The sequence below is a fragment of the Strigops habroptila genome, chromosome 6, assembly GCF_004027225.2.
Source record: "Strigops habroptila isolate Jane chromosome 6, bStrHab1.2.pri, whole genome shotgun sequence".
Classification (NCBI taxonomy): Eukaryota; Metazoa; Chordata; class Aves; order Psittaciformes; family Psittacidae; genus Strigops; species Strigops habroptila.
Window position 1 is genome coordinate 15,286,699 of NC_044282.2, and position 27,956 is coordinate 15,314,654.

The 27,956-nt window shown below is 39.8% G+C and overlaps 1 protein-coding gene across 6 annotated transcripts; it reads right to left on the minus strand.

Annotated features, from left to right (window-relative positions):
* Nucleotides 1-4,825: 4,825 nt before the first annotated feature.
* Nucleotides 4,826-26,191, minus strand: CEP57L1 (centrosomal protein 57 like 1). 6 transcript variants are annotated; one of them, XM_030490130.1, is made up of 14 exons: nt 26,113-26,191; nt 25,279-25,393; nt 24,178-24,335; nt 22,321-22,500; nt 21,613-21,734; nt 21,074-21,190; nt 20,711-20,788; nt 18,844-18,942; nt 18,012-18,089; nt 17,674-17,903; nt 15,826-15,970; nt 13,672-13,842; nt 13,194-13,361; nt 4,826-5,145 (listed from the first exon to the last, which is right to left on the minus strand). In XM_030490130.1, exons 1-13 carry the CDS (start codon nt 26,174-26,176, stop codon nt 13,236-13,238), a joined length of 1,683 nt encoding a protein of 560 aa, XP_030345990.1. In that variant the 5' UTR covers nt 26,177-26,191; the 3' UTR covers nt 4,826-5,145; nt 13,194-13,235. The 6 variants fall into 6 exon arrangements, with proteins under 6 accessions (XP_030345990.1, XP_030345991.1, XP_030345989.1 ...); XM_030490131.1 differs by lacking the exon at nt 4,826-5,145 and adding an exon at nt 11,694-11,716; XM_030490129.1 differs by lacking the exon at nt 4,826-5,145 and having other exon boundaries at nt 12,309-13,361.
* Nucleotides 26,192-27,956: the final 1,765 nt, after the last annotated feature.

Below are 27,956 nucleotides of genomic sequence, written 5' to 3' on the forward strand. Positions count from 1 at the left end.
TTCAGCTCTGTGGTCAGGCAAAGTGAATCCAGTGTCCTTGTGGCAGGATTCTGCAAAAAGCCACAATCAGACCAGCTGGAGAACACCAACACTAAGTAACATGACTGTAAAATGACTGTAAGCAATGTTGTCAGTGCCCTTTGGTTTGCATCCACCTAATTATAGAATCATAGAATAGTTAGGGTTGGAAAGGACCTTAAGATCATCTAGTTCCAACCTCTCTAATTCTTCTTTTTTTGTCCTGAACAAATGTATGTCAGAGAATGGAATGGCTGGGAGGAAAACACATTGTATAGATTTTTATTATTTTAATTTCTCTTTTAAGAAAGGTCCTTCCACCAGACCTCCAAAGACTAACAGCTGTTGCAGGCCAGGGCACCTCCACGGTTCTTGGAGGAGTGCCTATCTTCTAACATGGAAAGGACACCAGCTAACAAATCCTACTGCCTGAGCAGAGTCCTGGCTCAGGGGTGTACAACATTCTTCTCACACACACACCTCCCCAATCTTGACATGCCACAAGAACTTCAAGTATGTTACTATTTCAGGGTTATCACTCCTCCAGTATCTGATTCTGGCATGATGCTGCTATCACAAACTTCTGAAACAAGGGTGTACTGGGGATGGCTGAGTTTGGCCTGGTATCAGTGTTGAAAAGTCTGTTGGCAACATAGCAGCCATTTTTAGAAGAACTGAAATGTTTTCTCCTCCTCCTTTACCTCATCTTAGGCTTGCTCAAGGCTTTGTAGGATATCAGTGTTCCTTCATTCTTGAAGAGCAAAACCTACTGTATTTCTGTAAGTTTTATCATCTTCCCTTTTTTCAGCTCTTTGAGAGGTGTATCTAACACTGGGTGTTTGGTTGGTTGGTTGGGTTTTGTCTTAGGTCAAGCCATAACAAACAGCAGCACTTTTTCTGCTACTACTTTTCCAACGATTTTTTCAAGTCCAAATAAGTGTCAACTGATTCTCCTTTACCCAGTACTGGTGGGTACACACAAAGATCCTAACAGGTAAGTTACAGTTTGCTAAAGTTCAGCAAAACTCTTGGGGCTTAGTGGAACTACATGTAATCTAATTTATTATCTCAGTGTTTCAGCAATAAAAGGCCATCTGTGTTTCTATTCTGTGCTTTACTTCATCTTTGTTTTTAATGTCTTGTTTAATCATCTGCTGTTTCATCTATGAAGCTTAGATCTGGATAGCAGATGAATGAAGCTTCTGATGGTAATATGATACTGTTCCTCAAATATTAGATAACTAGATACTGAAGATCAAAATGAGCTAGAGCACTTCTGAGTTGCTTTTTAATACCAATAAGTGTCTACTCCATGGCAAAACAAATGACACAGTTGAACTCTGTAACACTGTAGGTCTTGTGCCCTTTTCTGTACATTATTAGCCCACGGTATCTAAGATCATGGATCATCCCTCCCTCTCCCATCCTGCTCATATAAGAGAAACGTGGCCTGTTCAAGAGGCTTTGTTTGGAGAGAAGAGTTTAACCCTCCTTTCCCTGTACCTTAATACTGGTAGTGCTGCACTTCTGGGGCAGTGCTGCTGTATCTCACCATCATGGGACGCCCTTGCACCTGAGGAGTGAAAGAGGACTGCACCTGCACAGTTAGACCAGTTAGAACTTAGTTAGATCACTAAGGGCTAAAGACCCCTTATCTGTCCCAGGTAAATCTGAACTTTCCCTACCACTGTTCTCAATCCATTGCCACTGGTGGTTGGGCAGTGCAACTCCAAGCCAGGGCTGTGCTCACAGGCACATCCCTTGTGGTAGAGGTTTTCTGTGGAGAAAGGAGACAGGGAAGACAAGTCACAGCTCCTTTTCATTCCTTTACCCTGGCCAGCCCACTTCTCACCTGCAAGGAGGAGATGCACATCCTGCCTAGTTCCCAGGAGAGAGGGATTGTTCTGTTCTTTTCCAGAAACAATCCTGGAATAGTTCCACACTATTCCCATTCTGTAGAAGAATGGGTTAAATCACAGGATTTAAACACTCTGCAACAGGAATGCTGCCTTGCCTGCTAAGTACCACTCACATAGGTAACTACATAAACAACATCACTCCCTTCCTTCCTTCAAAAGGAAAGAGAACTTGAAAATAACCACAAGGAGATTTTTCTAGAGGTACTTCAGTATAAGTCTTAGAACAATAGCTCTCTCTCCTTAATTTCTCCAGAAACAGGCTACCCACAAAAATATTTTAAATAATACTCTTGCAGAAAGGTGGAAGGGTTTAGCATAATTGGGACAATATCCTGGATTCTCCACTGAGTCGATCCTAGAAGTATCCTTCTGATCTACCTGTTTCTGCAGCCCAGCGCACAGTAAGGCCAGAGCAGTGACTGCTGCAGATTCAGGGCTCCACACTCTGGAATTTGGACACAAAATTTCCAGGATTCTTGCTGACTTAAAAAACCGCACTCCAAATTTCTCAAGCATACAAACCAAAGATGGCAACATTTGCACTTCTGACCTTTCTCAAAGATTATACATCAACAGATGCATTATCTGTAGGACCTGTGGTTTTAAAGGAAAGCTGATAATTTCTCACCTTTTCTTCCTAAAGCTTTTGAACAGGAAAACATATCAATATTAAAAATATCTGAATTCTTATCAAAAGCACTTCTTAATTTGTCCCAGTTGTCTTGGGCCACATCAGGATGTTTCTGATCAGCCACATTCATTTTGTGAGAAATAGGCAAATGCTGGAGAACCTGGAGTTAAGAACATATCTGTTGTTATTCTCAGTCATTTAGAAAGCGTACAAACTGTTCAGTTGCAAATTTAGTAATAAAATAAGACACAAAAGAGAAAAAACAAACCGTAGTTATCCATTATGTATAATTCCAGAAGTTTATTCACTGTCAATGACTTGTAGTACTCATAAAATCATTAAAGAAACTAGAAGTATTCAGATTTCAAAAGATTACACTTAAACAAATACTCAAGTCTGTAGGCTATTCACTGAGATGACTCAGCTCCTTGACAGTGTCCTGCTCTATCAAAACATCATCACAGTAATAATACACAAAAAAACCCCATCTCTCCAAGCTTTCTCTTTCTCCTCCTGGACCTCCTCAAATCCAAGCAGCCCAACATTATCTACACTGTACCCAGGGAGCTCATTATTCCACTTACCTAAATTCAGTATTACCATTGTATTATTTAATTTCAAATAAAATCAATCCGCTAAAACAATTGAAAGTCATATGTATGCAATCTAGTTCATTACCTACAAACCTTAGATTTCTTTGACATTTAATTTTATCTTCCTAGGTTTATTTTCTTATCCAAGACTTGAAAGTTTCAAAATATATTTCACTGTTCAAAAAATGCTTGTTTTACCTGGAGAAAACAGTGAATGCCCTCCAGAGAGTGCAGGCAACACACTAAGCACTGGCTGTAAATCATTTGATCTTCCTGTGTCACTACATTCACTGGATTTTTTTTTCCTGTCAGGAAACTTTCCCTTGCTGCTGAAAGTCTTCCAGCCTCTGAACTGCATCATTGTATTCCTCCATGACGTGACTAATTTGCTCCTGTTTATGTATATAAAGGAGACACCATCATTTTTGCATTTCTGCATCTTCTTTCCTGACTAGCTAAAAGGCCTTTGCATTCCCACTGCATGAGGAATTCCAGTTTTGAGTGTAATCTCAAAGGCTTATTTCCTTCCTAAATGCTTACAAATGGCATTTCCAACCCAATGAGGAAAAGAGAATTTCAGTTCAAACAGTGAATCTCTCTGAGCAGCTAATATTGATCATAAGCAGACAGCTGAGAGGGAATGTCTGGACACAAATCATACTTGAGTGGGAAAAAAGCTATTGCTAACATTCTTTTTTCATGAGGAGATACTGTGCTAGAAATATACATGCTAGATCCTAGGTTTTGGTTCCCACCTGATAGAGAAGATAAAAGTGTTCCATACCACTGCTGTGCATACAAAATCTCTTCCATCTAAGCACGTGTAAATATTTACTCTGGACTAGCTGAGTAATCCTGTCTGTAAAAAACTGGAATAAAATCAGAAATAACCAGCAAATCACACATTTGTAGACAACAGCAGCTTAGCATTAGAAGAAATTTAAGCAGTATATAGATCATAGTTAGCATCATAGAGTAACACCAAAACAACACCTAATCGGACGCCAAGGACCACTGTGCTGTTAAATTTATCCATGAAGGGTTCTTCCCCTAAATTGTCTCAGTGAAAATATTATTGTGGGAATTAAAAAAAGCAGCTAATACAACAAACATGGCAGAATTCAGTCCACTGGACCTAGAAATTTGAACTCCAGTTTAAAAATTAAAATGAAAATAACCCACAACACAAACATACTAGAACAGCACAAAAGCATCAGGGAATTCTTGTTCCAGCGTGTCTGACCTGGCTTAGATTCCTGTCCTTTAAAGAAAGAGAAGAAATTTTCACATTGTACAAGGCAACCACAAGCACTAACATTTTCGTGCCCGTTTTAAGGAAGGCGTTTCATACTGTTTTTATTTTCAAGTGTGCACAGTGCAACCTGCTGGGCCAGAGGAAAGCTCCTGGATCCTTGCAGCAAGCGGGAGCCCTACCTGCTGTAGCAGCTGAGACAAGTTCTCTGCCGTATGCTCTCTTCTCCTGCAGCTCTCTAACTCCCTCTGCATGACATGAGCCTGAATAACAAGAGGTTTTGCTTCTGTCACCTGCAAACGGAGCACATACGGGGTAGATCTCTTTTTCAGGAGATACATATCTGTATATAAAAAATACATAAAAATAATAAAAAACCAAGTGGTAAATATAGAAAAATGTTTACGCTTTGAATTTAATCGGCAGTTACAAACAAACAGCAAAAACAAATGCTGCAGAGCCAGGGCCACATTATTATTCAAATAAAAGTTATGCTACTGCTATTTTACTAACAGGCAAACAACCTTATGACCCCTTCCATTGTGTGTCTTTACAGGCCCAGATTCCCAAAAACATATCCCTTTCTCTGATTTTAATTTTCAGTTACTATTTAGTGAAGAGCAAAGAGACTTCAGCCAACGTACATTTTAGCTACCTACCTGTAAGCCTTTCTTTAGTATTACCTCCCTTTCTTTTCTGAAATAAGATGCATCTTTGGGAATTGCAACAGAACTGCAGGAAAAAAAAAAAAAAAGCTCAGCAGGATGTTACAAGCTGGTATAAATCAAACATTTGTCAGGCCCGACAGATGGTGAAGCTACCAGTAAGCAAGTTTAATGGTATGAAAAGCGTATATTAAAGCAGCAGAACTTAGTTAATTGGCAGACATTTTTTGTCAAACTGTTTTCTTCCACCTCTATTTTTTATTCAAAGCCCTTAAAAAGTTCATTTGGATGCTTGTCAGTTCTATGGACACATATTACAACCCATAACTATGCAGCAGAGTTCCTTGACAAGCATCCTTCACAATTTAGTTAACTTCCTAATATGTCCATATCACAGAAGGAAGGGCTGGGTAAACTTCTGGAGGAGAACCATTTTTTAATTCTCATGCATCAACACTGAACAATAGGAAAAGGTTCTTCACTGAGAGGGTGGTTGGTCACTAGAACAAGCTCTCCAGGGTAGTGGTCACAGTTCCAAGCCTGTCAGAGTTCAAGGAGCATCTGGATGACACTCTTTGGCACATGGTTTAGTTTTAGGTAGTCCTGTGAGGAACAGGGAGTTGGACTCAATTATTCCTATGGGTCCCTTCCAGCTCAAGATATTCTATGATTCTATGATCAATATATTTACAGAGAGAATACAGTACATCATAGTCTTTATGTGACTGAATAAAATGAATGCATGAAAATTAAAAACCTAAGTGAAAACTGGGCTGCTAAAAAAGAGCTCCTAAGTCTTGTCCAAAAGCAATACGCAGGAAACTCTGCTGGAACACTTCAGAGCCCTAAAGAGGTAAGACCGGAAAGGGTTCTGTGATCAACTACCACTTCCACTGCTCTAAGGCAGGAAAAAGTAAATCTGTTCCTTAAAGATGTTTATCTCTTCTGTTCATAAAGATCGATGGCCATCATGGATGGTCAGCAACCTCCTATTCTGGCTGTCAGTGTTTAACTTTCACTATCTTTGGAAAGCTTGAATTTTAGCCCTTTATTTTTTGTCCTGTTCCTAAGTACAAACAGAAGCTTATTCCCTTCATCTTTATAGCAATCTCCCATGTGTCTGAAAACTTATAATCTACAGAAAATGGACTGGAGACATAAGTCCAGCTCTTTTCCTTTTTAAGTGTCCTAGTCAAGTGTTCTTCACCTGTTTTCCCCCAGATACTCTCCTAGTAGTCTACAGCTTCCTTGAAGCACAATGCCAAGCCTGGGTACATTGTCGTAGCTAGCTTGCGTCTCATCATCACTGAGGAAAGAACGTCTGTCTTATATGTGATCATTGCGTTTATACATCCCTGCGTTATGTTTGAAGTTACTTCTTCCTCACCGTAAGAAGGAAATACTTGACATGCTAGGGAGATTTAAAGTTTTGCTCTACAATATACAACATGAAATCAGTTTAGTTTGTTCTGACATTCTCTTCCATTTCAACCATAATTCTGTGGTGGACACACAATGCAAAAGCTACTATTCCTGGCTCCCATGTGTGCATTCAGGTCTTGAAATTGAACAGTTATATAGACACATGACTTTTGTATCATGACAAAAAAACCCCAAGAATAGAAACAATGCATTACTATAATCTGACTCTCTCCTACTTTCCCTAGAAAATTCTTGTTACCTGCATGCCCTACTTGATATTCTCTTCAGGAGTATCCTGTTGTCTCCTATTTCTGCTTTCAGCTCTGCCAGCTGTGCTGCTAGTTCTTGTTCCAGCTGCTAGATCTTCTCAGTAGAAGAGATTTGTTATACTTCACCCATTTTGCATATTTCGGCTTAGTAGACCAAAGGACAAAGCAGTTGAAAAGAAGCTCCTTTCTCAAGAGCAAATTACTTCTGAATTCTGGTCCTGGAGAACTGTCCATGTAAAAAGCACAAATTCCCTATATAGACAATATATAGTATGTGGCAACTTCATTAAAGAATTGTTTATTCAGCATCTCCTTTAACCAAAAGACTTATCTTTTAATATCGGGAACAGAATTGGGCAAATGTGATTTTCCCCATTTTGGCAGCCAGCCTGAGGAAAATAGGAGACAAATGCTTTGGGCCAAATATTGTCAAGCATCCTCCTGCACCCAACTAACAAATGCCATCTCCTCCTTCCTTCACCCTGTTTCTTAAGGGCACTTCAGAAAGTTTAGGTAATTAAACATTAAGTTTGATGTGCTGAATAACACATTTCACAAAAGAAGAACTGAAAAACTGCTTTCATTTTTTTTCTGAAACAAAATAAGCTGACATTCAGAATCTATTTTCTCCCCATTTCTCTCACCTGAAGCTATTATTTGAAGTTGACCAGAATAAAAGGAACAAAAGAATTTGCAAGAAATGCCACTTTTTGACAAATGTACTGTCTGCAAATAATCTACTATACCAAATTCACTCAGATCTAATGGGAAACACTTGCTTTGTGAGAATTTCTAAAGTAGCCATGCTTTCTTCCCAACATCTGGAATTATAGTTACTCTATTCACTAGTCAGTGAGGGGCATAATCAATTAGAAAGAAAACAAAAGAAGGAAATTTTCTTTCTAAGGGAAGAAGCAAGCCATTGTGGAAAGATTTGGGGTTTCTTTCTTGGAAGCAAAGGGGAAGAATGGGCTAGTTCAATTTTAATCAATCACAGAGCAACCATCTGTAGCATTTATTTCTCAGCGGTTTGAAGACTCTGTTTGGCTGCTCTGGGCACATAATTTCTCCTTTTTCCTTTCATGACAGAGCACTGAAAGATAACAGCTGTTGGTCCAGTCACAGGTTTGACTTGACAAACACAGGAGATGGTAAAGAGGCTGAATACACCAGTGTAGGACGTAGCTTTTGGGTTTTTTTCTTGGTGGATTTTATCCCAAGGTCTTGAGCAAATCTTTTCTCTTGTTATGGGACTGGGATCACTGATAGTAAGAGCTGCAACTTAAGCAACTGTGGGAAGGAACTGGAGAATTCAAATCTCTGCACCTAGATTTCACAGCTGAGAAGAAGAGGAAATTCAGGTAAAGAGGAATATAAAGAAACGGCAGGGGACAGGATGACTAAAATGAGGAAGGGTTACCTAAAACAACAAAACTAGAAGATTTTACTGGATGCAAACAGGGATCTGGGTGAAATCAATGATAAGCAGCCAGTATACTACAAACAGAGAGCTTGAACTACCAACGTAAGACATGAAATCTGACATTATGGGCATAATATAAACACGGTAGAATAGCAATCACACCTTGGCAGCAGGACATGAAATGCTTTGGAAAAACCTGATTTATGGTAAAGGTAATGAGATAGTCTGGTATTTTAATTAATTGACATTTATGAATGGCTAGCACCATTCGAAGGTCAAAGGGAATCTATGTGCATTAGATTTACTTCAGGGAATGAAGATAAACATTTTTACTAGATTAGTACTAAAAAAAAAAAAGTCTGCTGTGCTCTGCAAGTGCCTTCAATTAGTTGCTGAACATAAGTGATATTTCAGATGGTTTTGGTAAGCGGTGAGAACATTAAAGAAGTGATTATAATATGGGTTAGAATGGAAGAACAAAACCAGACCTGAATGTAAAGTGTTAACATCCAAAAGGCTCTAATTTAGGGAAATTAATAAAAGTAATTAGAAAACTCAAATGCAACTAATACCTCAAGGACTTTAACACTGACAAATCTGGAATCTTTAAATCAATGGTAAAAAGTGAACTGGAACTTACCCTCAAAATAAAAAGAGGGGGAAGAAGCTGGAAGTGAGGGTAGTGGAGTCAACCAAAAAATCATCAAGAGTAGGCAGAGAACCACAACAGAAAAAAAAAAAAAAGAGAAAAAAACCCCACCAAACCAGAAGGCCAGAAAGCGCAGAATTAAACCAAGAAACACCACTTAAATTAAAAATTGTAAAGGAAATTGAAGAGCAGGCAGTTCTTCGGCTATATAAATAAGCAGAAACCAAGAGAAAAGAAATTACGCCACTATGCAGGCAGTGGAGTAGGGATTAAAATAATTCAGATAGAGCTGTAAAACTAACGGCAATTACTTAGCTCAGCTTTTTGAGGACACAGAAGTAAACTTAGGGTAGCAGAGTGATGCAGTGGGAATATAAATTACTATTTCTGGGTATAGAACAAAACTTTTGGCAAAAGAGTAAAGCTGCCCATAAATAAACCCAAGTTGCAAACAGAAGTCATCTCAAGTACAAGCAAAATAAAATCCTATAGTAGTCTGTGTTTTCCTGAACCACACAGCACTGAACCCCCAAATTCGTAGTTTTGGTCAGTCAGATAACTCATCAGGGGGAAGTTACAGTAAGCACGAGAGGCCAGCACAAAAACAGGAGGAAAAATGTTTGTACACAGGGCAATGCACAGGATTCCCAGGCTGTCAGCAGCCCAGGACTTACCCAATACCTCAGAAGATTTTGAAGAGCTAACTCCGAATTCCCAGAAATCAGAGGCAAGATTTCTTCAGAGCCATATTTCTTCAGAATTTATCTGGCCAAACTCTGTACAGTATAAATATATTCATTCAATCTCACCATTAACCCCAGACTCGCTTGGTAGAGAAAACCAGGCATTCGGGATAAGATTCACCTGACCTGTTTTAGCTGTTACCTTAGCGTAACACTTTCAGAAATGCTTATTCCTCTCTGCTGATGGGAGACTATGGTACCCACACTGAGAACCCATGGAGACCTTCAGGTAAGCACCAGAGCCACAACCCAAGTGACTTCACAGAAGCTTCAACAGGCCTCAACCGGGGATGTGGCAGAGGCAGCCTTGCCCACATCGGTACAGGCAAGCTGAGGAAAACAGAAAATGCTTTATCAGAAATATGAGCGTATGTTTTATTATCCCCACTTCCTTGGGGTGTTTTTCTGCTATAAAAATCACCGTGTGTTTGTACAGGACTCTTATTCTGGGAATGTCTTTCAGTCCACACAAACATCTGCACTTAGTTACATTAGCCAGTGTCCAAATCCCAGCAAGATCCTGCCCTGATTATTTTGCTGGGAGTGTTTTTGCCAGCTTCTATTCCCAGAACACACTGGATTTATAGCTATGTCCAACCTCCAGCTTTGCTGGTTAGAAGATTGTAACACACATGCTCAAACTGAATGCCTTTTGTACTAGGACAAAGTCTTTCCAGCACGCTTAAGTAACAAGCCATTAATTTGCGCTAGCATGTTTGATTAGCAGCAGGAAAGTGAACTATTATTGGATAAAATTTGCTAGTCTATATTTTTAATTATACTGTTTGACCTACATATTTTGTCCAATTTCCTTAATGTCTAGCCATAAAATATGGCCCCAGATTCAAATACTAACAAAACCTCTTGTGGCAATTTTGTATAAGAGCATAAAAGAACCTGGATTTTGAGTAAATAAACCAATTAGTCTTTTTTGGGATCACTGTGTGTTCTTGACTGCTGCCCTGTACAGCTAGATTCAAAATGTTCATTTAAAAAAAAAAAAAGAAAGAAAAAAAAAAGAAATATGCATTTTCATCTGAGAAGACAAACAAAAACATGCAGGATATAAATCAAAATGAGGATCTGCAAAAGAGTAGAGCAAGCACTTATTAAGCCAAAACATATTGTTCTTGTGAAGAAGCCTGCTCTACCCACTGTGCTTTCTCCAAATGTACATTTATGCAGTTCCAGGCCAGAACTTTTTTGGAGCGTAAGACATGAAGCATGCAGATCCCAGCAAAACTCACTGTGATGTGCCTGCCTAATTCCTGCAGAACTGAACTTTGCCAACACTTGTGCACAAGCTTAATTTCATCACCGAGGTTTCTGCAGAATTATTCATCGCTACGTATTTCTGTGAAGACTTACTTTATGTGATTGACAATTGCCTCAAATTGTGAATATGCTAATAAATAAATAAATAAATAAATACATACATACATACATAAGCTGATCTCCTACCCTACGCCTTACACACCCAACATACAAACTGAATACAGGTGTTCTGTGCTTCTTCAAGCAAGAAAACTTGTTAGGGATACACTTCCTTTGTATCCGGTTTGACTCTCTCAGCCTACACCGAAGTGCATCTGCTTTACTTTAGTGTTTAAAAACACATGCGCTAGAGAAAGACAAGCTCCAGGAAAAAAAGCAGCACAAAAGAATTATTAAAATACAGTGAAACCTTCCAAATTGAAATACAAGTGATGTACCCCTGTCACTTACTGTAAGCTCGCATATCATCCATTCATATTTTTCCCTCTCAAATCCCAGCTCTTGGCTCTGAGCAAAACAGCTTTTTCAGCTCCCCGTTCTACTCCAAAGCAGGCAAAGATGCGAAATGCCCAGCTGCAGACAGGACCAGGTTCATCCTTTTCCCCTTTCCCTCCAGCCATTTACCCCACAGAAAGCCAAACAGAGCAGTTTTATTCTGGGACTGGACAGTCCCAGTTGGCATACACATTTTGAAGACTAGACTATTCAATGCTTCCATCATTTAAGCACTGCCGCATCCAGTACCTGGTTGACCAACCCACAGCTGTTGCCCTCCACTGCAGCCCCTTATCCAAGAGGGAAACCAGGGCTCTCCTTCTCCAGCTCTAGCTCCAAAAGGGCCTCTTCTCCCTGGGTTTCTGTAGCCAACAAAAAACCCAGGTCAAGGCACAGAGGGAGCAGGTGATTCATGTGCCAGTTCCCTGCCTGGACAGGCCCAGCTGTCCCTATGGCAACCCCAAGCTACAGGAGCTGCATAGCTGCAAGCCTGGGGGGTGCTGCTTGCTCTCACGCCTGCCACTGCCACCATGCAAAGTGACTCCACCTGGTTTTATGCATTTGGGGCAAATTGCTGGTAATTTTTCTCTCTCAGTTCAATGCCTGATGTTTTTGTCTAGGGATGGACCTCTGGAGGAAATATGTTTTAGGCTCGTTAGGGATTGGTAAAGCCCTTCTCGCTTGCTCTCTCGCAGACGGGTACAGAGCTTCAGAGATTATTTCACCAACCCTTGGAATTGCAAAGGCTTATCTCATGGCAGCAGAATACCTACAATCTGAAAATGTTAATAGCAGAAATACTTACTTTTCTTTTGTCTCCAGTATCAGTGATTTCAGTTTCCAGAAATGTGTAAACCTACCTTAGAAATGCTATCTACACCATGAAAAAACCACGCTCAGGACTATGTTTAAGTGCTTTTAAGCATACAATGTGCTCTTCTAAGCCAGAGATAATCCGTAAGTAAGAAGGATGACTATACAATTTCACACAGTGGAGGAAACACATCCCTGAATATCAACTGAAGAACCTGGTCTTCCACAGTTCTGCTAAAGACGTTTAGGGCATATAAACTTCACCCCTCACCCCTAAATGCTCACAAAACCAACTCCTGTCAAAGACTATAAGTCTATTCTAAATTTAAATTGACTTTCTGATTTTCTTTTTTTTTTAATCCTTTGTCTTGAAAGGTGCCAGAGCAAAACTTACCAATCCAAAGGCCCAGCTGTCTCTTAGGACCATACATCATTACTAGCCTTTATTCAAAACCCTTGATAACAGAGCATGACTCAAATTTTTATTCTTACCACTGCCTTCTCTCTCTCATTCTTGCAGCAGAATTTCATTGACACATCCCCAAAAAGCTATTTTTTTCTCACATATGCGAACACCCAGGAAAAGCAGTGTCAGTCAGTAGCCTCAAGACAAGAATTTACTGCAATTAAACAACCAGTGTTGATTTGAGGCCACTGTTATGTCTTTTACCATATGTACATAGTGGGGGATGGAAAAGAGCAGACTCACCATCAGCATAAACATCCGTCTCGCATTTGTATTGAGTACACTAATTCCACAATATATACTAGTAGCAGCTCAAGGTCTCCTTTGTGACAGCTCAATTTTTTCATATTGTGATAGAAACAGGTTCTGCTGACGAGAAGACAAGCACCCAAGCTTTTGGTAGTGGCCCTTTCCATGCACTCATCAAGAACACTGTCATGTTTTTATGATTTAACCAAGTCATGGGATGCCAGCCCCTACCTGTCCCGAAAACTATCAATAATGCTTATAGAGTAATAACATTAATTATAGTGAAAAAGTATATAAATAAGAGACAATACCTCTTCTTCTGCCTCAGTTGCAATGATCTGAATCTTCAGTTTTTAGGGAGAAGGAAAACTACTGTTTTTATTTGAACAGAAGCAATAGCCCAAGCCATTCTCAAAAAGTAAGCTCTGAGTATCTCTTTGGCAGCAGGGGGAATGGGACATCAAAGATGGCATACTATTCTAAGTGAAAAAAAAGTATAAAATTTCATTTGACAAGTTAACAAGTAAGCATTTCATTCATCCATTAAAACACTTTATTCCAAGTCAGTGTAGTTGAGTTATAGCTACTCTGCATGAAAGTTAATGCTGAGGTGAACAAACTGGCCTGTTAGTGAGTAGGCAGTTTGGAATGTGTATCTATATCTAGGCTATATCTATTTTATTTTTTAAAGGTACTTTGTGAAATTAAAAACTTAAATCACAGTAAACTTTAGAACTATTGTTCCCACATTGTATCATCTTTTTTCAGTGTTGATTGAAGTTTCTGCACATTTTTTAGCAGCTGAAGAGAGCTTCTGCTTTTCTGCCCAGGACAAGATTTACACATACTTTCCCTTACAGTGACTGCAGTCTCTTTTGCTTCCTTTTGGTCACCACACTTCAGTTTGACCTGAGCTGCCCCTTGCTTCAATTTCTGAGTTTTTTTCTTTAATTTCTGCACCTAGGAAAAAAGATTACTAATTAGAATATTACATACTCAGAAGACCTACAGCTGCAGAATTTACTGAACTTCTACTAAACTCCAAACTAAAGATGTCTAAGGGACATTAAAAAAAAAAAAATGAAAATTGAAACCTACTAATCTTGCACACAGTTGCCTCGCTGTAACAGAAAGCACTACAGAAAACTGACCTCACCCACACTTAATAGGTTGTTGAACTCCCTAAGATAAAAATGCTTGCTTGAGAGAGATGGAATGTCATCGGTCAGCAATTTATATTTACAATGGTCTTTTTCCATTTCAGATTGCACTACCCTAACCAAGTTCTCCCCCAACTAACCTATAAAATGTACACTGTTTATTATTGGTTACTGTATCTAAGCAGCCTACTTTGAAGCCTCATAACAAAACTGGAAAACAAAATAAATAGGGTTGATTGATGAAGAATTTTTTTTAATGACAAATAATAAGTCTTGACTTGCACTTGGCATAAAAAGGTCACTCCTGAAGATAAAATTAGGTTGGAAGCATTCCATATGCCAATTTAGGCTTTAAGTCCATTTCTAAAAATAATTAACTTGTATTGCATTCTAGAACATATTATTAACTGTGAAACACAGAGATACTATGGCATTTTTCGTGTGACAGGTTCTAAAAGGAGAAATATGCATCAATAACCAGGGCATGATGGACAGTAATCAGACAAAGGCAAAGAATGTGCTATTTACATCATGACCCTAAGGCGTATGGTCTGACAAGAGGCCAGATAACTTGCCAGCAGATCTGCAGGCTGATAATTGGCAAGGATGACAACAAGGCTGCACCACATTTTATGTGCTATTCCTCTTCTCATCATCCCAAAAGGAAGGCAGACTGTAGCCATAAAGATATACAAAAGGAATAAACAAAGGTGCAGTTGTTTGTCCATTGTCTACGGTTCCTGGAGAATGAAATCAGAAAGATTCTGAGGCAAGGAATAACACCGTAATTGTTGGCTCCCCAAGAATATAAAAGATTTGTCAAAAAAACAGTTGACATTGCTAAGAGAAGTAGTGAGGATGCAACAGTCGGTGTCCTTTGTCCGTATTGCTAACATGCAACTCCGACAATTCTATTTTAACATAAGTATCTCTGTGCTTGCAGTTATGTGGACAGTAAAAGATTTGAGTGAGTAAAATCTATCAAAGAATGAGCATGAATAAAATCGGTCAGATTTAAATTAACTATCACCTCTCCCTTTCATAAGGTCTCACACTGAGTTTTGTTTTGTTTCCTGTATAAGCAAAGTTCTTAGGTGAGTCTATTTTTTTGGAAACCTAAGATGGAAGAACAGAAAACTAACAGACAGAACTATGGATTGCATTTTTTATCACATGTTCCACACCAAATTGCTACAAAAGTGTGTGTTTTTTCATGGGCATGACTAAAAGCTGTCATCTATGGCTTTAAAACACATACTGATAGAATGCATACAGGTTAGGAGTTAAACAAAACTGAAAGACTTGTCTGGATGTGATTTTGGAGAAGCTGTGGTCAACAGTCTATTTGGTTAATAAAAAGCTTCAATATTTCAGCAATATAAAAGACATTTAATCCAGTCTGTATGGGACCTATAGCTTCTATCTTCTCATTCCCCAAAGTGACAGGAGACAAAGGAATGAAATTTCAACAGTTTGTCTTAACGCAGTGAGCAGAACTGGCAGATTGAGCCACCCAGCTCTGTTTTGCAGAACCGCCACAGGGCAGAAAGTTCTCCCACTAGCATATGTTCCTAGCTGTCAGCTGTAAGCATTTTTTCTTGATCTAAGGAAGGAATTGGAGGTACAAGAACACCGACCTAGCAGCCTAATTATAAACACCCATCCTGGAACACCCTGGCATAAGCATTCCAGTGACACTCTACTTCATGACAACAGGAGGCAGAATTGTGGCACTATTGTGTTACTAGTGTGTTACTAGCCAGAGTTTACATTTTATTCTTACAGTAGCCTCATGCTTTTTCAGCTTGGATATTTGTTCTCCTTTAATCTCCATTTGTTTTACAAGGCAACCCAGCTCCCGTTCTAGGTGTTCATGAACTTTGGAGTCTTGAGTCTCCTGTATCTGCTTCAGAAGTTCTTGATGCTCACTATTAAAGACAAGAATAGCACACAAAGTATTCATGATATGGTCTCTGAGACTTCCTCCAATATTTTCAGTGTATTGCAGGAGTTACAAGCCATTTTCTCCAAAGTACATCAATTTAGCATGATTTACGCTCTCACACAATACACACTAATGTGGAATATATTCACACCAGAAAATAAAAAGTTTTTCCACTAATTTGCTTATTCCACATTTATAGCTCATGTGCATCTTTTTCCTCCCTCTTGCCAAGCCAAAATAACTACATATGAAACAGTGTGCAAAATGAGAATATGGAAACTATTATGAATATGAACAACATATAAATATGAACAACAGCTATGCAGTATGGTATTTTCACTTCCTGTCCAATTTAGTCCAGACTTTGAAAGCTTAATTTAATACAGAAAAGTATTGTTTAAACTAGTACATTTAAATTATATTTTTCCTGACAGATTATTCAAATTAAAATATTCTTCTCCAAAAGATTCGCAGTGAAGTATTCTGGTTAATTAATTTAATCAGTTTAATTAACCAACTTAATTAAAAGAATTTGTGTAGATCTCCTTGATACCTAGATATCTGACTTAGTGAAAAACAGAGCTACTCTCTCAGACAAATAATCTTCTTACAAAGGTCACAGCTGCTTTTCTGCTTTCTAAGTGCTGCTCCTTAATAGGTTAATTGAAGCAACTGGCTGTTGCTATAAAAAACCATAATACCTGTCCTTGAGTTACCATGAGTAAGGCAAACATTGCTTTTTGAAGAAGAGATTGATTGCTAGTTTAAATTTTGCCACATCAAGGATTTCAAATCAGTGTGAACACCCTAACTGGTTTAACCAACACATCCTCCTCTGTTCAAACCACAGCTCATCATGTCAACATGTATCCTATGACCAGCTATACAGTTTTGGCCCACAAGCTTGTATTAATGGGAAGATGCCTAAGAACATGACTGAGAAAATGCTGTTGTAATCCATATTTACTTGTACGGCTAGAAAGATACATACACTCCCGTCTAATGCATAAGCTTCTTCCACACCCTGCCCATTTTCTGGCAGGACACTGTCTCTCTTCCACAACCCCTTTACAGGACTGGCAAGTTCTTCTGCTATCAAGACAGAAGGCATATGAACGCCAGACTGTTTCAGCACAAAAACCCATCAGGTACCCATATATAGAGAGAACACAGAAAGAGTGAGTATAAAGTAATAGCCTAGACATTGTGTAACAGGACTAGTCCTGCCACAGCTGAACTAACCTATTCTACCACCCAGACTGACTGCATGCTGCAGGCCTACTCAATGTTAACATCACCTTTGCAACCTTCTCCCTTCTCCAGGAGAACATTCTTGGTCTACTCCGTAGATCTCAGAATATGTTTAAAATTTCTGAAAAGCATAAGCCTGAAAGACTTTTCATTTGCTGCAGCTGTTACTTCAGTAGCGACTTGGTTAAGCACAGGATGTGGAAGCAGAAAAACCCAGCTGAAGAGTATATTGCTTGCTCACAAGATCAGTTGAACAACAGGATAGAAAGAACTTTTTGAATGAGAAAAATCCTACCAGTCAGGCCTGCACAGGCCATTCTGCCAATAAGTGGTCCTACACTTAAACCAGGCCAGGTTCAATTATAGGACACATGTAGCTTCGCAGGGCTACCACTGAAGTCACTTTTACTCATAACAGCAGGGACGAGTACTCACAAGCTCATTTGGCCCAGCTCATCTTGTATGGCCAGCAGAAGGTCAGAAAGGCTTCTGGTGGCAGTAGGTGATGTGGAACAAGAGGGTATCGATTTTGAAAGTGCAGTGTGTCCTGAAATCCCACATGTAGCTCCTCCTTGGCTTCGTGATGAGATACATGGATTGCGATGCTTCATAATGTGCAACACACTTTGAACGTTTGCACTAACAGAATGGCTGGAGCTGACAGACTTAAAGCAGAATTATTAAGTGGTTTGCGTAAGTGATTAACAATTGCAACAAAGAGACTTATTCAAACTGTAGATGCTAATTTAGTGAGAACATTTGGTTTCACTCACCTTCCCAGCCACAAAAGGTAGTTCACCAGCCCTTACATGTAATTGTGAAAGGTGCATTTTCTTCACAGTAGGATTTCTCTGCCATAAGATAGACAGAAAAAGTAAGACAAGAAATTCCAAACTGCTGACCAAACATCACGATCTTAAACTTCTTTTTTTTTTTCCCCTAAGAACTAAAATTCAAATAAACAAGCAGTGAAATGTATCATCTTTATTTCCCCCTGGTTTAAGAAATAATATCCCTTCTGTATGTGGAAAGAGTAGGACTTTTCAACAGCCAAGACAAGAAAACTTTACTCCAGATGCACTTAGCAGATAGTTTGACAATTAGGTTAACATTAAAGAAATTGAACACTGCTTACTTAATTTTGCAAAACCACAGTTGCAAAATTTTGACTGACCTGTAACGTGTTGCAAAATGAATTATCTTGATTTCAGCAATCCCCTCAAAACACGCTATCTTAAGATGCCTAGTTAAAATTGCTTTGGAAACTAATCTGATAAACTAACCAGATAAACTGAAAGGTAGCTAAGATAGGACATGGGGGGTGGCAGTTAAGAATGTAACAGAGGTTACTGTCATGCTGGTAAGGGAAAGTTTTCCAGTGAGGTGCTACCTAGCAGGCCAAGCACCATCTTCATTACCAAAGGGAAAAAAAAAACCAAACAAAACCAAACAAAAGAGGTATTCAGCACTGTTTTCCTTTGGAAATGGAGTAGAGTGCAGCAAACACGTCAAGTGCCTCTTACATCAGCATTTTTCAAGAATTCCAATCTCTGTGTGAGTCAGATGCTATCAGCAACTGTATGGTAATAAAAACTTTCATGTTACCTTCTTAGTTTTTTTCTTCTTCACGTTTTCCTTTTTAGGTTCATTTTGAGATGTCACTGAAGACAACAAAATTCTGTTTATCTCAAATCCTGTTTGAAGCTGTGGGAATAAGCAAAAAAGAAAAAATGTAATATTAGAAGTATGAAATTGCATGGTTTAATTAATTCCCTCTTTCACGCATGGAAGAGAACCACTTAAGGGCACTATTAACTGCCCTGCTAAGAAGACATAAAATACACTTAAAAACTCAACAGATTACTAAAATGGCAGGGTATCAGGCAGATCTTGCATTAAAAACTGAACAGATTACTAGGATGGCAGGGTATCAGGCGGATCTTGCAGCTCTGTCTTAGAAGTCCTCAATTTCAAATTCAGCTGCAGCAGCTGTATTTTTCCACTGTGACAACCAGCAACTGAGATAAGCCAATCCTGCCACATGCTGGGGATCCGATCATAAAATCCAAATAATATGAACATTTACATCTTACATTCTGGGAGCAGAGAGAACTGAGCCCATCTGCATGACACTGATGTCAAACCTGCTGGACAATCCTCCGATTGCTCTCTAGTTTAGCTAATATAAAATCCCACGATAAACAGGATAATAGCTATTCCCAATCGAACATAGGACAAGGACTTCATTTTGGCATGTGTAACAGTTCCAGCTAAACAATGCTGGAGGTCCATCACAAAAATGAGGTTATTCTGGCTTTTCTGTCATCAAAAGGAAGTGAACCACTCCCAATCCAGAGCCAACAGACCTAAATCCATCCTGCAGTGAACTAAGATGGTACTAATACTAGTTTAGGACTTGGTTTACTACACCTAGTCCTTTCTTGAGCAAATGTTTATACTACTGTTCAAGTCAGACTATCCAATCTGTGAATGTCATTCTTACTATATTTCTCAGAAGATAAAATCTCCATGCTAGGCCTTCTGCTTTGCAGCTGCAAGCAGTTGAAGCAAGCAGCCCAAAATCTGCAAGTTTTCAACTGTGTCATTCTGCTGAATTCTGCAGGTGGTCAGATACCTGGGCTACAATCTGCATGTTATTTCAAGCTTCCTGGACTGATGAAAGCCCATCATCCTCGGATGAGGTATAAAAACTGACAGCAGTGATGAATTAATTTAATCTGTCAGCTCTGCTTACGGGTAGGTTCTTCCAGTATAATTCTTCAGCTCTGCACCATCCCCCTCTAGCCCTGAGAATGCCACCACAACTGCTCTCTTTCAAAATGGCTGGTACTTCTCAGTGAAGTGAGCTTTGGAATGCTACTACTTTGTCCTTTTAACAAAAGGTTTCTTTGATTTTTGCTTTCTTTGGCAAATATTCCTCTCTCAGATGGATAGTGGCCCAACAAACTGGTTAAAGCCTCACAGAATAATGAATTAATCAAGCTCTCACTTAATGAACAATGTAACAGTATCACTGATTAAAGACTTTCCCATGTATAGTCCAATATATTGTATTTCAGCAGATCTGAACAAAAAGAGGAAAACAAACAGAATAATCAACCTTGCTTGGATTATAAGGTTTCTTATATGACCACTTACTAGTTACTGTAAGTTAAGGTTACCTGATTTAGTTGCAGATTCTCTACAAATTAATTTTCTACCCAGATCACTTACAGACGCTTTGAGGCTGATGAAGTGTATTATTAATACAAATACTCCTTGACTGGCATATGCAACTCACCTGGCAAGCTTTATACTATGTAGTTTATAAGTGGTTTAGGTAGTATTCCAGGAGTTCTGCCTGGGTAATAAACATGTGCAGTTTAAATGGAATGGAAAAAGGGTATTTTAGACAGACAATAGAGTTCTTCAGTCATAAAAAATAGGATAAAATAAAACCTTTTCAGTCTACCTGAGCAGTTTTGTCTTGTATTAGCTTACGCTGATGCTCTTCTTCACAAAGCTTTTCTTCTAAGTGTTTGATCTTGTCCTGAATTTGAAAGCAAGAATGATTAGTCACACTTCAGTTTGCCATGCTGAATCAGAAGTCTGAAGTAGGTTGCAATAGTAATCTGGGATAAAACAGGACTGTAGGAATTTTTAAAGCCCAGACTGAAAAAATACGCATGCAAATGAAACCAGCGTGGCATTCAGTCAGGTATGCTTCAAGATCTTTAACAGAGAAAACTCTTGCAAAACTTAGTTCTATTAAAAGTATGCCATACAAATTATATCAAATGAATGACTTTCAGACTGTCATTCCATGCATGCTTACTTCTGCAATTCTCTGAGTAGCAGTAAGTTTAAGGCACTCTTTTTCTAGCATTTCAAGCTTTTCAAGTTTTGCATGCAGTTTCAGCCAGTTCTGATCTTCCTCTTTCTGAAGCTGGGCCTAAAAAAAAGTAAGCAAGAATGGAGTTGGCAGCTGACTCAAATTATTTCAGGCAGCAAAAACCCAAACACACTACACTAAAGGTGTTTAACTAGTTTAAATTTCATATTTCTTAAATTGCTAAGTGATGAAAAACATCAGGCAGACAAAGAAGACTTTTTCAGCAGTTTCCAGCAGCCTTTTTGTCTACCAAATGTGCAAGTAGTAGCATGGTTTTGCTCATTAGGAGTTCCACCTAGGGAGTCTTTTCATACAATTCATTCAACGATTGTCATCAGCCAGTCAGACAGTAAATTGCTTCTGTTTGCTACTACCCTGAGCAGAGCTGAGGAAAAATGATGTCTACAAAAAAGTTCAGATCTTACACATTTCTATACTTTTTAACTATATTACTACTTTGTTAGCATCTTAAAGGGCTTCACCTGTTGTTCTAAAACCATTTTATTTTCCAGTTCTGCACTGGAGACCATTTTCCTCATGTAATCCAGCTGTTTCTCCAGCAGGGAGCAGCGGGATTGTGCTGCATTTAACTGCACGCTCACATCTACAGAGAGAAACAAAACACATTCAGTACAGCAATGGGAGTTACACAGTTAGCCAGTCTGTCATCTCATTGAGGAATTCTCTGTCTTCAAAACATGCAATAAAAGTTTTGTTAGTCTGACCAAGTTGTGTTTAAAATATATTTTATATATGAAACAAGAGAATCAAAATGTTTTTCCAGAGCTAGTTCCTAAGTTGGATTCCAAAGGTGTGAGCACTGCAGTTACTTTGATTTATATCAGCAGATATCTAGCCATAATCTGGTTTCTTCCCTTCGCCTCACTTTTCTCCAGTTAGCCATGTAATACACATAAACAGCTGCCTGCTTATTGTAGGAGTTAAACAGGCCACCTGAAATCTACTTATTGTTTAAAATAGCTTTACAGGTTATGCAATACTTGGTTAATATATGCAAAAAAAATATTTCAACTTTATTGATATACCCAGCTCCTGCCCCTCCCCAATTCTGAAGAAAAAAAAAAAAGAATGGGGGAGTGCACTACTTAGAAGTCTGTCAAAACAAACACTCCCTGGATTATGCAGTCTTGGAGTTGCTGTAGCTACACCTTATCACTCAAGAGAAATACCTTTTCCCTGTTGCATCAGTTCTTCACGTGCTGTGTCCTTTTTGTAGGATTCATGCTCTACTGCCGCCTTATACTGCGCAGCTGCTATGGAGAGGCTGCATAGATTATCTTCAGCCTTCGACTTCTCTAACTCTAGACGGTAGATCTTTTCCTGAAGAGTTTTCACAGCTGCAACTACAGCTAGCAAACAATGCAGCAGTTACACCTTAAGTAACAGTTCCTACTATTATTATTATTTCAAAGAGCAAAATACCACCTAAATTTTCTTCCTAGGATCACTCAGAAACCGAATTATATTCCCAAGCAGTACACTAACACGTGCAGAACTTATCTGGGAGAAAATGGACACGTTTACTGCATAACTGAGGTGTAAAGCACAGGTGCTGTGAGCAAAACTATCTTCACTGCAAATGACAGCAAGCACAAAAAAATCATGGCAAATTGAGTGTAACAAACCCTGGGACTTCTGTTCACACAGACACAAGGAACACAGGTATGCAAGTTAGGTCACAAGTTTTGGTGTAATGCAACTGGTGGGGACAGATTGAAAAAACTAAACCAGGCTCTGGTCAGGGGGCAAATCAGATACCAAGGGGCATTTTAGTAGATGATGCATTTAAAAAGCTTATTGTTTCAGAAGCTAATGATTCAATGTCTAGTTTCTTGTATTTGATGATTCTTTAAACAACAGAAACAAGCCTCCAAGATTGTGCATTTATCCTCCAATCAGTATGTGTCAAAATTATGCCAAAAATAAAATTTGCAATTTCAGCTACAGGGAAAGTCTAGTAGCTCTCCAAAAAGTATACACACTTGTGTAAGTTTAAGACATGTTCTGTAGCAACTCAAGCTTCTTTCTGACATATTATAATTCTTAATAGTTTCCCAGTACCAATTTTCTCAGTAAAGGAATACTCAGCAAATATTGCTAGCTCCATAACAACTCTCATCAGCTTATCATAGCCCCACTATAATTCATTAAAAAACCAAAAAAAACCAGAAACCAGAGAGCAAAAAGATCTTTTTCCATCTTTCTATTGGCATGCCAAACTTTCCCTTACGTAAGCACTTAGCTGCATAACATTAAACTGATCATTTTAATCCAAAAAGCCTAAACTCTGTATGACAAAACATTACTACATAAGTCACATATTCTTCAAGTGAAGAACAATGAACACATGCACACACATAGGCTATGTCTGTGCAATACTGTAAAGTTGTCCATGATAGCAAACCCAAGCATGGTATTCTTGTGATTCATTGAGCTCTCCAGATATGCTAAACTACCAAGCATTTCCTGGTAAGCTCCAGAGAGTAATCACCCATTAAGGCACACAACAACCATAATAGACCCATATTTTGTACAGACTGCATTTCATGCTGCTAACTTTCCTGGGAGTCTGTGTCATTCAAAAGTTCTCCCAAGGAGTCATAACCACACAAATAACCTTAGAAGTGATTTTAAGCTACAGAGAGTCTAATAGCATTACACAAAGCCAATTTCAAGTCAGTGTACTACCATACGAATGATCTTTTTTTTGCCGTATTTGAAGTCATTAACTGCTTCTGCTGAGTTTGAAGCATTTTCCTTTGCTTTTAGAGGAAGTCTGACAATTCTAAGTTAAACAATTTTCAAAGCCAAAGTTTATGAGGATGTTAGAAGACTTGCAGTAGTTTCCATTCCAGACATATGACTTCAGGGAGACTACTCCCGCAGGACACATATACATCCTGTCTCAATGTCAGTCTGATAATTGCAGTAAGTCATTGAACTAAGTAAAACAACGGGGAGTTTTCTCAAGAGAGTTCACATGGAACAATTAAAAAGAACACTTTAAGGACATATTTTGGCTTTACCTTGGTTATTGGAGATAGAAGGCCTGTCACCACCAACAGCTGCCAACTTTTTTGATTCTGTACAAGCAAAGCCTGCAGGAAGCATCCTATCTGGTGGCTGAAGAAAGCTTCCTATGAAACTATTCTTTGATTCAAAATCCATAGCCTGTAAAACAGAGCTATTTAAGGCTATTAGATCTTTAACAGACTATGTAACAGTTTTTGAAGTATCTCATTGGGCTGTCCCTGGCCCTGTTCATATCAAACCAGATCATGTGCAACAAAATAATAATTAAACACACCCTCCCCAGATCTTCAGATGAATCCTGTATTTTAATGCAATTCCAAAATGATGCCTTTCATAACATTAAACATATCTCTCTTCAACCACCCCAAATTTTCCAAGATGTTTCCTGGTGCTTTCTAATAATTTCTGCTGATTTTTGTCCTTTTAAAAGCCAAGGATTAATATTTTCTATTATCTATTTTATAGACTTCAGTGTCCCCCACTCAGTGGTTCCTGCAGAGCAAGCATTCAAAGTTCTACAGCCTGTTTTCTTTCGCAGCCTCCTTACTGCTCTACTGCCTATCTTTGTACATATAATAAATAATAAAGACATAGTTCTCCACATTTAGTGTTGAGATAACAGAAGGATATTTAACATGCAATATCCCTAACATTCTCCCTGTTATTAAGCGTGTGTATTATTTTCACAATCTTTATTTTATCAGAATCACATTTGAAGATAGTTTACACCCTGTCAAATAGTGATTTTTCTTGACACTCAAGACATGGACAGTGAAAGTGCAGAAAGTGCTTTAGTCTAATAGAACCTCTAGGAAGTTAAAGCAAGTTTTAAATCACACAGCAGGTACCTAGCAAAGTAGTACCAAGCATTTCACTTGATACAGTGTAAGAAGGTAAGAGTATATACAGCTACAGCTGATAGAAAAACAGCTTATTTGAGGGTTCAGTGATATAACTATGGTATCCCTCGAGTTTAAAATACAAGGCATGCAACTGGAACAGACTTCCCATGTGGGCAAAGCTATTTACAGACACTAGTTCTCAATAAAGTCACCCAAAGGAGGTAGGTAGTCACAGGAGGAAGAAATCCAAACCAAGACTGGAACCTGCTGATGAAGCACACCCCATTCATACTGGGTGGGCAGGGAAAAAAGTTTCTGATAACAGAAAAAAATTCCAGGAACAGCTCTTCCAGAACTGTTTCAGACGCTGTGTAAAATAGAAAAAACATCATCCATCCACACCACCTCTTCAAGATATGTACTAAACCAAAGGTACACAGAAATCCTTCCTTCCTTCTCTAAGCTGTCATCATGGAGACGTTGATACGAGCATCTCTTCGCCAGGGCTTGCTTGACTTGGGGCCTGCCAGACACGGCTGCTTTTGTGCGCTAACACTCCCAGGGCAAATCCCACAGCTCAGGATGCACCCCCAGGCACCGGCACAGCCCCCCCAGACCTGCAGAAGGGGAGCTGCCCAGGCTACCCTGGCGCCACAGACCTTCTCCCCGTGGGGCCCTGCCGCCATCCCGCAGGAGCCCAGGCCACTTGCTCTTAGCTGCAGGCCGCCAGGCACACCGCCATCTCTGGCAAGGGGTCCCAGCTGGTGACCCTGCCACATCTGTGGCCACACCGGCTGTTCATAGCTCTGCACAGCTCTGTCCTGCAGGACTGGGCAACACCGCACAGCAACAGCCGACCGGCAACAGCCGGCTAGGCCGGGCAGGTGTACCGGCCATTTCCAACAGCACAAGGGGCAGTGGCAGTGAAGGGCACAAAGCAGGGAGCAGCAGAAATCACAAGATATGGATGGGAAGGTCCTGTGGCCACAGAGGGGGTTATAGGATCAAGACAGGAGAAGAGATGGGCCTGGCATGGTATGGGGCACCAACACGGTGTTCCACAAAATAATAAATAGCAAGACTTACCAAATTCCCCCTGCTTTTCAACCCCTACATGTTGGTGATGAAAGACAATTAAAAAAAGGCCCATATAAATGTGTGCATGCACACACAACGAGCTTCTTACCACTTCTGCAAACAGAGGAAGGCAACTCTGCAAACTCCTGAGGAGGAAGGTGGGTTTTGGTCACACCATCTGACCTTTTGTCAGTCAGAATAAGTGGAGACTCACTTTTCCTATACCCTCCAGTGGAACATGGCCCCCTCACACGCCTGCAGCTGCTACACTTCCATTAGTTTCCTTATGACTTTCACATAAACAACTTCTGCTGTTTCCAAGGAGATGAGTCTGTGGACAGTTGTAAGGAGGGCGGTGATCCAAAGCAAGTAATGAATAAGAGAGGGAGGGAACAAAGCACCAGAAAGTTTTAGAGTTTGTGGCCCAGATCAGTTACACAAAGGTGGATGGGGGACACCTATTTGGGAGAAAGGGAAGCAAACCCCTTTTGATCTGCAGATGAAGCCAGAGGAAAGTGAAAGAGGCCAGCTCACCAGCCCGGGTGATGACGATCCAGCTAATACAGTGTGGGTTCAGTATGAAAACCAACTATTTTGCCAGCACAGCAGAGGGTAACACACACCCTGCAGCTGGAGGGGGGAGCTCCTCAAGCTACTCCTAAGAGCACAGGCTTTGCAAGGAGCGTGAAGGAATACAACACCGCACGACCAAGACACCCGTGTTTGCAGAAGCCTTGCTGTGGACTTAGTCAAGGACGCCTTGCTTTGCCTCAGCTTTCTCAGATGCAGAGGCTGTGTGAAGTAGGCTGAGGGAATGGTTGCTATAGTGCTTGGAGGCTCTGTCAGCATAATTACTCTAGTAGAGGTGCTCTCGTGTAGATGAGTCCTTTAATATCTTAGTCAGTAAAGATAGTTTATAACAACCATCCTGCTCAGGAGTAATGTCTGCAACACTGCAGACTACAGGGAACAACATAGGCCAGGAAAAGGACCAAGTCACTCTACACCAGCAAGACATCACCAAACATCCTGAACACTTTCAGACCACTAGGACAAGAAACCTATCAGGAAATAATTAAGTAGCTTGACGTATGTTTGGACGTCAACTGTCCTACCATCAACTTTTTCCCTCACAAGTATTTAAGTTTCTATAAAACCATCATAGATAAGTTTGTTTTCTAAAAAGGGTTACACAGCCCACATCCAAGGCCAGCTTAACCTACTACTCTTTTATTCCATGCTACTGTGGATGGTGGTACACAGCCCTAGAGAGGTGCTTTAAAGCAGATATTGCTTCCCCAATAGTGATGTTTGTACTAAGGCTTGTATGAGGCTTAGGGGAATTTAGCACTTGAACAACACTCATTAAAGCAGCCAAAACACGTTGTTTAGACAAGTCCTTTGCTGAGGAAATTAGCGCACTCATTTGAGCCTGGGGAACAGCCAAGGTAGAAGTATGCATATTAAACAGAGGCTGACAAAATACCCCACTTATGGCAGAGGGGATTGGAGGTAAAGAAGAAGGAAGAAATGTCCCCCTCCTGCCCCAGCAGCCTGCACTGCTGTGGTGAGGGGGGTGAAGCACTTGCACTGCGCAGGTCGCATCTGGAATTGGCATCGGCCCTTTGGATTTTTTAACCAGAACTGACCCGGTCTGTGTTAGTGTATGCAGTGGTGATGCTCAGATGTCCAGTGTTATTTTACGCAGAAACCCACAAAGTACATACATACGTGGCATCAAGCATTAGGCAACTTAGTACTGACCATGGGCTTGCCATTAACCATCAGCCTGGCCAAACCACCTTTGTTTGACTCCAAGCCTGAGCCAGGAGGCTCCTGGAGTGCAGGGCCAC